The sequence below is a fragment of the Urocampus carinirostris genome, chromosome 15, assembly GCF_059441175.1.
Source record: "Urocampus carinirostris isolate Australia breed hairy pipefish chromosome 15, RoL_Ucar_1.0, whole genome shotgun sequence".
Lineage (NCBI taxonomy): Eukaryota > Metazoa > Chordata > Actinopteri > Syngnathiformes > Syngnathidae > Urocampus > Urocampus carinirostris.
This window is the reverse complement of record NC_142363.1, coordinates 15,953,512-15,966,828: the sequence shown is the minus strand read 5'-3', so window position 1 is coordinate 15,966,828 and position 13,317 is coordinate 15,953,512. Positions and strand designations below refer to the sequence as shown.

General features: G+C 40.0%; 1 protein-coding gene across 1 annotated transcript; it reads left to right on the top strand.

Annotated features, from left to right (window-relative positions):
* Nucleotides 1–402: 402 nt before the first annotated feature.
* On the top strand, nucleotides 403–10,684 carry LOC148351691 (serine protease HTRA2, mitochondrial-like). The gene is made up of 8 exons (XM_088355041.1): nucleotides 403–997; nucleotides 3,395–3,599; nucleotides 5,030–5,224; nucleotides 5,297–5,329; nucleotides 6,633–6,741; nucleotides 6,843–6,912; nucleotides 6,992–7,087; nucleotides 10,425–10,684. Exons 1-8 carry the CDS (start codon nucleotides 570–572, stop codon nucleotides 10,588–10,590), a joined length of 1,302 nt encoding a protein of 433 aa, XP_088211167.1. The 5' UTR covers nucleotides 403–569; the 3' UTR covers nucleotides 10,591–10,684.
* Nucleotides 10,685–13,317: the final 2,633 nt, after the last annotated feature.

The window sequence follows — 13,317 nt, the reverse complement described above, 5'->3', positions numbered from 1 at the left end:
TACAGAAGATTAGATCTTAGTGAGGAAAAAACATATTCAAACAATGGTCTTATAGTCGAATCTTACACCCCTAATAGTAATTTAATTGTGAGCTTTCAACAGATAGCCAGCCCCAAAGCTAAGGCACACTGTTTATGCCACTAGTTTGGCCTCAATGAAAATGTTTTTCTACTATGTGGCCACGGAGCTAAAATGAGTCGGACACCCCTTTTCCTAGTATAATGTTCAATTTTTGTGTACTTGTCGAACGTTTTAATTTCAAAATGTGTTCGTTACATGTTTATCGTAAGCTCTGCAAATAACTCAAGACATGACATACAGTGAAACGGAACTGTGTTGTATAAAATTCCAGCCCACTTGTATGCGACTTCTTGTCCTTAAACGCGTTATTCAACCCTGTCAATGAGCAAAGAAGAAGAAGCAGAAGAAGGGTCACACTTCCGGGTTGAAGTTATTTGGTTTGGCTGCAGTTTCATAGCTGTCAAATAAAATATTAATGTTATTCCTGAAATTATTGTATGTAATTAGATATAAACCACTCGTATTTCCATAACATAAAGTGATGCAGTATGGCAGCAACCGCGGTTGTCAGTCGGCGTGTACTCGCGGAGTTAAGGACACAAACGTGGAGAACTAATCGCATAACAAGCAACCGGCGGGTGTCTACAGCTCTGACGTCCAACTTAGGGGGGCATGGCGACAACAAACAACCGGCACAAAGATCTCCTTCGTGGGAAAAAGGAACAGGCGACGACCGCACCCACTCTCGCCTGCTACAGTCTGTGTCCTGGGGTTTGGGACTCTGTGTTTCGGCGGCGCTTCTGGACGGTCGCGAGGACGGTGACTCTAGATCTCGAGGAGTACTTGAACGCATCCTGCCGTCAGCTGAGTGCGCTTCACCTTTTAAACCAGACACTCCGCGTTTTAAATACAACTTCATAGCAGATGTCGTGGAAAAATCCACCCCGGCGGTCGTCTATATTGAAATCGTGGGACGGTGAGTTGGACAGATTTGGTCTCTAGCATAAACGAGGCACTCAATGAACAAGTCAAAACATTTGTTTTTATGTGTCGACACGTTCAATGTCAACGCATGGTATAGGCTTTTTTCTTCAGATGGCTATACACATCAAATATGTTCACCGAGTCTTTTGCTTTTGTTTAATAGAAGTTTTTTTTTCCCCCTTTGTTCAACTCAAGTCACATCCATTTGTATAGTCAAGACATGTTTATTTGTATAGCCCTTAATCACAAAAAGTCTCAAAGGGCTGCACAGATCAAATACACAATTTCCTCATCTAAAACCTACATGAGGACAAATAATACACATATTATAAACATAAATTATAGGTTATTCACATGCTATAGAGTAGAAGTGTGTTTTAAGCCTAGATTTAAACCGTTCCACTGAGGTTGCAGATCGAATCTCAGGGGGAAGAGCATTCCACAGCACCGAGGCCCGGATGGAGAACACTCTCGACCCTGCCGATCTCTTCTTGGCTCTTGGGATCACTAGTAGACCAGCATTTTCAGAGCAAAGGCTCCGGACCAGAACATAGGGGGAAATTAAATCCGAAAGATATGAGGGAGAAAGTCCATCCATGATTTTGTATACTACCAACAGAACCTTAAAATCACATCTTGAGCTAACAGGGAGACGATGCAGGTTAACTAAAATCGGGGTAATGTGATCAAACTTTCTTGTCTTAGTTAGCCTTTAAAAAAACGGTCCCAAAGGACTGTACAGACCACATCCCCACAAACACGAATCAAGTCATGTTTATTTGCATAGCCCTTAATCACTACTGTTTTCTGTGTTAGACTACCCCATTTCAAACAACCAAAGTAAATCTGGAATCGAGAGTTGAGACTAGTATTTTAGTCTACATCGGTTTTATCTTGAGCTGAGGCTAAATCTTTGTGCATGAATAAGCTGCTCCAACGATCGTATTGAATTCCGTTTTGATAGAGGTTTGCCACATCCGGTTTTAAACATGCACGTTTTTTTGTTTTGTTTCTATATTCTGAAGATGGAGTGTGTTTTGCATCTAACATCTACCAATTTTCAATGTCTAGAGGTTGACACCTTTAAAACATTCTCTGATCTGAAACCCACATGTGGGCAAGGAAAAAAAAACTCAGCATGAGAATTATTTATAAAATTTGAGCAAGCGTGTGGATAAGAGTACTCTGATGGTTTGGGCACATGGAGAGGATGGATGAGGAGCGAATGTTTGAGAGGATCTACAGAGCAGAAGTAAATGAAAGGAGACCAAGAGGAAGGCGCGATTGACGTGATGGAAAGTGCTATAAGTGCACTGCAGGAAAGAGGTCTAGATACAGTGTAAGTTTGAGCTCTTGTTGGTGATAGGAATGAGTGGAGATGTGTTGTGAAAGGTTAGTGGGATGATAGGGCACCTGTATTATGCGGCAGGGGTAAACCAGTGAAAGCTGTCGGGCCCTGCTGTTGAACAGAAGAGTGTGTTGTGTCACCCTGACCCGCGTGACATGGTCGCTTTCTTGTGTCCTCTTTTACCTAGAGGCACGAAAGCATGACCAACTTGGGTACCGAGGTGCTTAACTTGTTTGGGTGTTTGGGCATTTGGGTTGACCATGGTCCAAAACATTTTGTGTGTGTTTTTGCTACTTTTCCCCTTTTTTATTTTCTTTATTTTTGTATGTTTTTGTCTTGCTGTCGGTCACCCCTCTCGAGGGATATGACCAGGGTAGATAGATGGATAGATAGATAGAGAAGGTGTGGCACATGAGGTAATCCCCCTTCGAGGATAACCAGGCTGAAACGGACATTTATCCGCACGTTCGTTTACGAGTGGGTTGTGAAGTGGGTAAATCAAGCACTGGAGCTGAGATGAGCAGTTTCGTCAAACTATTATTTCAACAGCACATTCTGGGCGTAAATAAGCTATAGGACATCGTCCGTCAAAATGGCAGATGACTACTTTCATATCGGGAGTGCAGGCCATGACGGAAACTAAGCTATGGGGGTAGTGTGAAAATCCTTACTTCACACCAGACCTTTGTCTAGACCAGGTCTGACAAGTACTGATCAAATTCAAGGTCTTCTCCTAACTGCAAACTGAAAATGCCACTTGAAACGATGTAGGGACTGAATAACAACTGATTTAATAGCTATATCAATAAAAGTCCAGTAATTGTGTCAAGATGTAAATAATTACACTCATTTATGAAAAAACATTACGCTAATTAATGAAGTCTAATTAGAGTACAGACGTTATAAATGACGGAATTCATATAAAGGTTATAAATGATGAACTCATTGTATCATGACTGTATATGCTGTGACAGCTTCTGATTGCAGTATTCATCAAATATGCTTACTCTCGTGTTTATCATTCCATTCCTTTTCATTTAGACACCCATTCTCCGGGAGGGAAGTAGCAGTCTCCAATGGCTCAGGGTTCATTATCAGCAGCGATGGCCTTATCGTGACCAACGCTCACGTGGTGGCCAACAAACGAGGAGTGCGAGTCAAACTCACCAATGGAGATATGTACCAGGCCACTGTGCAGGACGTTGATCAAGTAGCAGACATTGCCACTATCAAAATATCTGCCAAGGTAAGAAAAAAAACAGTGAAAGCTTTCCAGGCACCTCCGTCGGAAAGAACATTTTCTATTATTGTATGTGTGTTATGTTGAATTAATTTGTATTAAATCTGGGGTGCATCGTTTGAAGTGTCCTTAAAAAGGTTGAAAGTTAGATATTCTCTATATTTAGTATTTTAAAAAAGGGTAAGACCCAGAAATCGAGATTACGAAATCCAGGTCGTGCCAACGTGGATCCAAAAAACAGGCCAGGAAACGTCAGCAGTGGAGCAAGATGTCTAGAGTTGTGTCCTCACTGGGGCCCCGACGATCCAGCCATTTAAGGGATCTGTGAAACCACAAAGAATGTTTTAACAATGCCCGACTGAGTTCAAAGAGCATTCGTGCTTTCTTTTCCCCACTTCATCTATATTCTTTTATCTTACTCTTTGCAAAGCTTTTTTGGACGGAACACATTAGGTAGGAGGAACGGGGGTGTAGGGGTCGTGCTGTAGTGTGAGGTCATGTTCGTCCCTCTATTTTTTTGTCTTCATTTGTAAGTATAGCATGAAAATGAGGAAAGTAAGCAGAGGCATCTTCAAGTACACTCCGAACTTCAACCCAAACCCCAAAAAGAGGAAGAGTTTATTCATGCGTGTCTAAAAAATGCACATACTTGCACTCGCAGCATGAACAGGCTGACAGAAGTCTGCGGGCTCGAGAGCGTTCTCCATCCGGGCCCCGGTGTTGTGGAATGCCCTGCCTCTGGAGATAAGATCTGCAACCTCAACGGAAGTTTTTAAATTGAGGCTTAAGACACACTTCTATTCCAAAGCATATGATTGATGCCCACCTCGTATTCTGTTTTGTCCTGTCTTTTTCTGAGGCCTGCCTGGCTGATACGAAGGAGAAGGATGATTTGGGATGGGTCAGCGGACCGGGGTCTGACCTGCAGCATGTCAACCCCTGCATTTACCAGCTGGCGTCGTCGTTGATGTCATGCTCTTTCCGGACATTTTCAACATCTTACCTAGTGTTTACTATTCTGTGTACAGTAATGCTAATTGTAATTCACCCTGTTCAATCCTGGAAGGGGGATTACCACATGTGAGGTCCTTTCTCAAGGTTTCTCTTTTCTCCTCACACTGAGGTTTTTGAGTTTTTCCTTGCCCGCATGCTGGTTTGCTAGTTTAAGATCAGGTAATTGTGTAATTTTGTAACTGTAATCCTGTGCAGTCCTTTGAGACATTTTTGTGATTAAGGGCTATATAAATAAATTTGACTTGACTTGACTTGACTTGACAGTGGCTGCAATGATGATACAAGCCAGGAGATGGTGGTCGGGAGTAAAACGGTTTCCAAATCCGTACAGCTCCTTTAATGTGTTGTTTGTAACTTTCTACATTTCAGTGTCTAATGTAAATCAATTCAGGTTGAATTTCTTACTTGACCCTTCCTTGCAGAACCCGCTACCCACTCTCCCGCTCGGCCTTTCCTCCGAAGTCCGTCAAGGCGAGTTTGTGGTGGCCATGGGAAGCCCCTTTGCGTTACGGAACACAATCACGTCGGGAATCGTCAGCTCAGCCCAGAGAGGAAGCAAGGAGCTCGGCCTGTCCAACCACAACATGGACTACATCCAGACAGACGCCGCCATCGATGTGAGTTCCAGCTACAGTCATGAAATGTACAAAAATGTTTTGGTTTGGCTAATGTGTCTTTTGATGTTGCAGTTTGGTAATTCAGGAGGTCCTCTCATCAACCTTGTGAGTCTGTGCTTTACTTTAAATTCACTGTTGGGAGTGCCACTGAAAAAAAAATGTTACAGTTCGTAGTTACTTTATCTAAAAAATACAGTAATTTAATTACCCAACAGACTACTGACACTACAAAGTAGCGCGTTACTCCGAAAGTATCTATCTGGTTCCAAAACATCTTACATGCTCACATTGAAGCCCGCCCCCTTAAACTTCTTTAAAGTAGCTGTTCTGTCATCTACAGAACTACTGAATTATCCATACACCTGCTTAAGTTAGGCAGTTATACATAGAAGCAGTTATTACCTGAAGTGACTTGAGCTACTCACTGTTGATTTTGATGTGATCTAAAGTGACAACGCTTAAAACCGTCTTCAGGTAAAACAATCCTCTTTATTTCACCTAAAGTCGTCAAAATGTTGATTAAGAAAGACACATATGAGCCAAAGAGATAACAGTACCCAGCTTATGACCTACCGTGTAGAATACCTGACAGAAAACCCAAGCATTCCTACCTTTATATACCTACAAATTAACATGTGCCACATAACGGTTAAAACAAGAATAACAATCAACGACACCCATACTTTTGGGCCCTTTCAATAGCCACCTTTTAAAACTAATAGAACAAAACGTGTACACAAGCCTGTGGAAGCAGTGAACACCTCATATTTCTTGGCTTGTGCAATCTTTGGGAGCTTCCCAACGAACAGTTAGCCAAGACACACCATATCCATTTTGTCTCTGGGCTTCAAACCACTCGAAAATCTACTTTTTAATTTCTGACTAATATTCAGCACACTTTTACCGTAAATTCTATGCTCTCGCTTGCTCCATTAATATTCCATTAGTTTGTTGTTTCTGTATAAACAACGCCCGCCTAACCACCTGCTGCCTACCACAATCAAATATGAGCCTATAAGGTGAGGAGAAATTCAGAATTTTCATACTTTGTGCTTGGGATGGCCATACTATAACTGTCGTTGTATTTTCTAGGTAAATATAATCGCCCTTCATGGATTGCGTCACTGGATTGAGGGATGTACTGTATGTCACCATTTAAATTAAGTACTCAACTATCAGACTTTGCTATAATTTAGGATGTTCATTTATAAAGTTGCAAAATACTGTTGTAACGCACCAAGTAGTAACAACAGTAAAGTTACCAACTTTGATCAATAGCGCGTTTCAGTAATTACTTAAAAGAGTTATTAGGTTACAGAAACGCATTCCTTTGTAGCGTGTTAGTCCCAACACTGTCTACATCTGATGGTGGCATACGATTCAAATATCTTCTGCATTTTTTCTTTAGGATGGAGAAGTCATCGGTATAAACACGATGAAAGTCACTCCGGGCATCTCATTCGCTATCCCATCTGATCGCCTTCGACTTTTCCTGGATCAAGCTGCCAAAAGAAAAAGTAAACGTGTTTTTTTCCCTCTCCTGCTTTAACAAGAAGTGAATGAGTTTTTGGGACAAAACAAAAAAAATTGGCAAACTTTGTTCTGATACTAATTGAAGGTTCCTGGTTCGGCGAGTCCGAGACAAAGCGGCGCTACATCGGCGTAATGATGCTCACGCTGACACCCAGGTTAGTGTTTCAGACTCAAGGACACATTCAAAACATAGTAACAGTCACCGGAGGATTCTGTGTTTGTGTAATTATTTAGCATCATTGCTGAGCTAAAGATGAAAGATCAATCTTTCCCAGATGTTACACATGGAGTTTTGATCCACAGAGTGATCATGGGCTCTCCGGCATACAGGTAAGGATCACGTGCCGTGAGATTCAGATTCAGATATACTTTATTGTCATTCTAGTACACGTGTATACAGAACGAAATGTCGATACATCTGACCCGCACAGTTTCCTTGAATGTACAGATATAAATAAAATGTTGTATTGAGTTGGAGTATTGAAGTACTAATAATATACTAAATAATTATGGCTATGTATAGTATTATACAATAGTGCAAAGAGTGCAAGAGTAGCAGCTAACCAGATGTGCAAAATGGGCAGTCAGGTAAACAAGTCACTGTACAGTAACAATAACACTGCAGTACGATAGTGCAGAGGAGAACAGATGTGCAAAGGGGTGGCTAGGTATAAAGAACTCCTAGTGGTGCAAAAAAACAAAACAGACAAACAGATTAGCAGCAGTGTAGACTTACCATGTGTGTTATTGACCATTTAACAGTCTAATGGCCAGGGGGACAAAACTATTGCAGAACCTGGTGGTCCTGCACCGCACACTGCAGTACCTCTTCCCAGAGGCTAGCAGAGTGAACAGTCCATGATGGGGGTGAGAGGGGTCCCTAATGATGTTCTTAAAGGTTGGTGTTGGGTGAGGCACAGTCAGAGTTACAAATAAATGAACCTACATCTTGTTCCTCACTTTGGTATAAAAACTGTATATAGTTGTATACTCCAATATACTGAAACATATATATATATATTTTTATTGTTTTACTTAAAAAAAAAAAAGTCTGTACTTGCTCCTTTTGAATTCGAGCATCAATAGATAGGTAATCTTCTAATATGAAAAAAAGTCCATGCAACAAACTAAAATTACTAGATGGCTTGCTTGGCTGTTAGTTTGTTAGTTAGCTTAAACTATCAACAATCCTATCTTTTGGGGCTGAGGTCTGCGCCAGATAAGAATTCTTGGCCCCACTATTGCCCTCTGCCATAAGGCAAGAGAACTGTGTGCCTCACATTGCATCTGCAGAGACTCTGCACAGTAATACGTTATATACTAATTGTATTAATATTAACGAGCATAATTGCCGGGCACGGCGTTGCCAGCCATTCTACTTAGGCGAGGTTTTTTGGTCGTGGTTTGTCGAAAAAGCCAAGTGAAGCCACTAGGGAGCGCCAAAGAGGTGCATGCAGCGCCAGAGCCGCTTGTACATAGAAGCAGATGTTAATTGATTTTTTTTTTTTTTTTTTTTTTATTTAAGGTGCCTTGACATTCGCACATGCCTAAAGACCAACTGCCTATATTTTCACGAAATTTGGTTCAGCCTATACGTCACATACGAACACACACAAATCAGGATTTGTAAAGTAGTTTCAACTGATTAAGATAGTATGAAAAATGTCAGCGATTTTAGAAATGGAAAATCAAAAAATTGTGAAGTTAAATGCTAAGGATTTTCAACACTGAATGCTGTGGTTTTCCAGTTTTTCCATGCCCCCGTGTATTAATAGTTTGAGTCTGTAATACAGGGAGTGCAGAATTATTAGGCAAATGAGTATTTTGACCACATCATCCTCTTTATGCATGTTGTCTTACTCCAAGCTGTATAGGCTCGAAAGCCTACTACCAATTAAGCATATCAGGTGATGTGCATCTCTGTAATGAGAAGGGGTGTGGTCTAATGACATCAACACCCTATATCAGGTGTGCATAATTATTAGGCAACTTCCTTTCCTTTGGCAAAATGGGTCAGAAGAGGGACTTGACAGGCTCTGAAAAGTCAAAAATAGTGAGATATCTTGCAGAGGGATGCAGCACTCTTAAAATTGCCAAGCTTCTGAAGCGTGATCATCGAACAATCAAGCGTTACATTCAAAATAGTCAACAGGGTCGCAAGAAGCGTGTAGAAAAACCAAGGCGCAAAATAACTGCCCGTGAACTGAGAAAAGTCAAGCGTACAACTGCCAAGATGCCACTTGCCACCAGTTTTGCCATATTTCAGAGCTGCAACATCACTGGAGTGCCCAAAAGCACAAGGTGTGCAATACTCAGAGACATGGCCAAGGTAAGAAAGGCTGAAAAACGACCACCACTGAACAAGACACACAAGCTGAAACGTCAAGACTGGGCCAAGAAAAATCTCAAGACGGATTTTTCTAAGGTTTTATGGACTGATGAAATGAGAGTGACTGACAGAATCCATGGATGGCAGGCTTTTGAGTGTCCTTGCAAAGAAAGGTGGCTATATTGGTCACTGATTTGTTTTTGTTTTGTTTTTGAATGTCAGAAATGTATATTTGTGAATGTTGAGCTGTTATATTGGTTTCCCTGATGAAAATAAATAATTGAAATGGGTATACAATTGTTTTTTGTTAAGTTGCCTAATAATTATGCACAGTAATAGTCACCTGCACACACAGATATCCTCCTAAAATAGCTAAAACTAAAAAAGCCCCACTCCAACTTCCAAAATATTCAGCTTTGATATTAATGAGACTTTTGGGTTCATTAAGAACATGGTTGTTGTTCAATAATAAAATGAATCCTCAAAAATACAACTTGCCTAATAATTCTGCACTCCCTGTAAACTTGACTTCACTTAACCATTTAATAGACTTGTAATTTTATATTTGCATAATGACAGGTGAAGGGGTACCACACCTGCCTCCCCTGAATCCATGTCACTGCTGTAAATAATTATTTTCTTTTGCACTACTATGGTTGCCCTTCTTTTCCCTTTTCAGTCCAATTGTGTCGATTTGTTAATTTCAAGTGTCCTGTTTGCGTGGATAAACGAGAGTCATAAATCGTTTTCTTCTGATGCCTTAAATAACAATTAATGCTTTAGATTTCAATGTGTGAGCTTGTGATAAGGGCTAGCTATGCCAAGGTGTTGTCATATTTATGTGACACTTGGTAGTGCAAGCCAAAATGGACATCCCATGAGTGTCATCCTTTTTGTATATTCCTACTTTATTTTTATGTTCAATTGCTTATTTGAATGGGTTTTTAGTGATCAGGAAGATATGTTTTGTTGCCTTTTAGGGTTTATTTTGCTTTTGGGAGGCGGGGAACCGATGAATTGGTTTTCAGTTTTTTTGTATCGGGATAATTCGCTCAAGATACAAGAAATTCTGGTTACAAGCACGAGCCGGGAACGAAGTAATTGCAAATGTAGAGGAATCCCTGTATTTTTCATTTTTCCATTATGAGAGTGAGTGCCTCACCTGCCTCCTCGACTGCACATTACTATTGTATTTAACCTTTAATATACTCAGTGATGAATAGGGGAAAATATATTGCCTGCACTATTGATTTAAAATGCCTGAGAAAATGAGATGAATATAACAACTGAGACCGATAATCTAATTGGACTCGTTACTCACATTATAATCCTCTGCAGATCGGGCCTGCTGCCAGGAGATATCGTGCTGGAGATTAACCGAGTGAAAGTGAACACCTCAGAAGAAATCTACTCGGCCGTACGCAACAGCGATAAGATTACCGTGGTGGTGCAAAGAGGAGAAGAGAAACTTCAACTGCAAATGACCCCTGAATATGCAGAGTGACCTTTTGAATGGTCCGTGAGTAAAACTGTGAAATTTTGTTTTTAAGTCACCATGACTGCCTGGAATTAAAAGACTTGTTATGTATTCAACATGATCAGTATACTTTATGTTTGGGTTTTTAGAGTCTCTCGTATGGAGGACAGATTCTGTCATATTTAGAAATGTATACCGTAAATTCCGGACTATAAAGTGCACCTGTATATTAGCCGCATGCGCCCACATTTAAAAAACGCAACACAAACACGAAATTAACTCATACCCGATACAGTCCGAAAAACACAGCCGGCAAAATGAACGGAAAATGATACCGGTACTTAACATTTAATGCAGATCTGCAGAGTCCGGGTGCCTGTTCAAAGTATTCCAAGGAAAAAAGTGTATATTTCCAAAGGTAAGGGTGGAAAAAATATATATCCACTATTGTCGGCCGCGTCCACAAACAAGTCTCACCTTTATCCACTTCCCGCCAGCCCGCGTTTGCCCCGCCCCTTCTTTCTCATTTGCTCGTACAAAACATATCAAAATAAGTTTCTAAAATAAATACATTACAAAAATATACAGTTGCAAATACATATTATACATGGTACTAAGGAAGACGGTACACCGAGTTTTCAAAGCTTTAATAATAATATTATAACTTTCATCCCAAACCGTGCCTGTGAAGGGTAGCAAAACGCTACTAGCAACACACTCGCAACACAGTAAAAAGCTCTGTTAAAAAAACATACTGTACTTGTAGTAAGCACGGTAAACCATTCTCATCTTCCTTCTTATAACTGATGTCATCAAAGTCGTCTTCCTTCAGTATGGGAAAGAGACTTTGTCACATAGACGTCGTCCCACTCTCCCTCACTCAAAAACACGTTAGCATCACACTCGCTAATTAAAGTTTGCGTGCGGTAACTCTGTCTCCTTCTATATCAGAGTGCTCGTTTGCGTTTGGCTTGAAAGTTGTGTCATGTGCCTTTCTTTTTTGCAATTTGCATGATGAGGATATGTCTACGCCAATTTAATATGTGCACAAGCTAAGAAGTTGCAGTCTAAATCTTACCTTTTGCACTCGAGCGCCGCTGGCGGCCGTTAGAATAATTACACAAATTGGCCGCATCACTGATTAAGCCGCAGGGTTGAAAGTTTGGGAAAAAAGTAGCGGCTTATAGTCCGGAATTTACGGTAAATAAATAAATACAAATATATGCCATTGAAATTAAGGAACAACTCAATAAATTCCTAAAGATATCACATAAATGCAATTTATTCATGCATTTTGGCCTTTATTTCGGTATCCACAGTATTTTCTGAAATATAAGGCGCAGCTGAAATTTTTTTTTCCCTGAAATTCTAAAGTGCAACCTGATGCGCCTTATAGACCTTATATACAGTAAATAAAATCAGAAACAACTATACAATGAACTGCTTTTACGCATCATTTATGAATGAATCAAGTTATTTTAGTTGTTAAATCAGTTTTTAAAATAATTATGTTCTATGAAATATATGCATTTTAAATTTTCTGATGTTTTGTTAAAAAATATAGTTTTAATGTTTGTCCGCCTTATAGTCAGAAGCGCCTTGTATAAGTAATAAAATATTTTGAGGGTGCGCCTCATATTATGGAAAATACGGTATTTTGTCACAGCTAAATGTTATTCAAAATGTGGCGCGGGATGAATTGGCTAAGATTTTTACCCATTTGTTGATAAGTGATAAACAATGTTGTAGCTGATTTGTTTATAACTGATCAACCAATAGGTAAAAAGCTTAGCCAGTTTGATCCACCCCCTTGTTTAAATATTTTGTTGTGACGAAAAACATTAAAAAGTACATGACAAAATGCAATCCATGCACGTATTTATTCATTTTGTAATTTATATATATTCTGCGTGTACTTTGTCATGTGTTTTTTTATTTTATGTTGTGTATTGTCACCAATGTTATTCAAATGAGAAGGCGGCCCAGTTGCCTGAGCTTTTCACTTATTGGTTGAGCAGTGATGAACAAATGGACTACTATACCGATCAACCAATAGCTGAAAAGCTTATCCAGTTTGACCAGCCCCCTCATTTGAATAACTTTTTTGTTGCGACAAAACACATGACAAAACAAAATAAATGCCTAAGTACGCGATAAAATACACAACACAAAGACAAGATAAATACAGAAGTAAATGACAGTATGTTTTAATGTATGAATAATTTGCATTTATATATTTATGTCAGTGATTCTTAACCTCAGGTAAAGGTAATATCGGGCCTAAAAAGTCCAGCCAGAGCCCAAAAGATTAATTTGATTTGAGGGACCCATCCCGAAGTAAACCCCAATTTTCTCCTTTTATTTGTGGGGAAGAAGGGTGATTTTGGCAATTCGGGCAGAGTTCGAGCCCGGGCCCAAGATCTTACCTCTAATCTCAGGAGACCAGTGGAGCCTCTCCTGCAGAGGTCAGGATACACTGACTCATCACTTTATTAACGAGAAGGAAAATATTTTATGTGCCGCATAGATCACTGGCCAGTTTTGCTGACAGGCAGCTTAGAGGGGACATTGCTCTTGTATTTGGAAGAAAGCAATTTATATTGCACTATAGTTGGGGTTCGGTGAATGCGCATGGTAATCTGATGCCGTTCGGAATATCAAAGGTTTATGGACCACTGATTTAGGTATTGTAGGATTCCTTTTTTTCTTCATTTATATTGCATATGTATTTATGCATTTAATTCTACACATGGC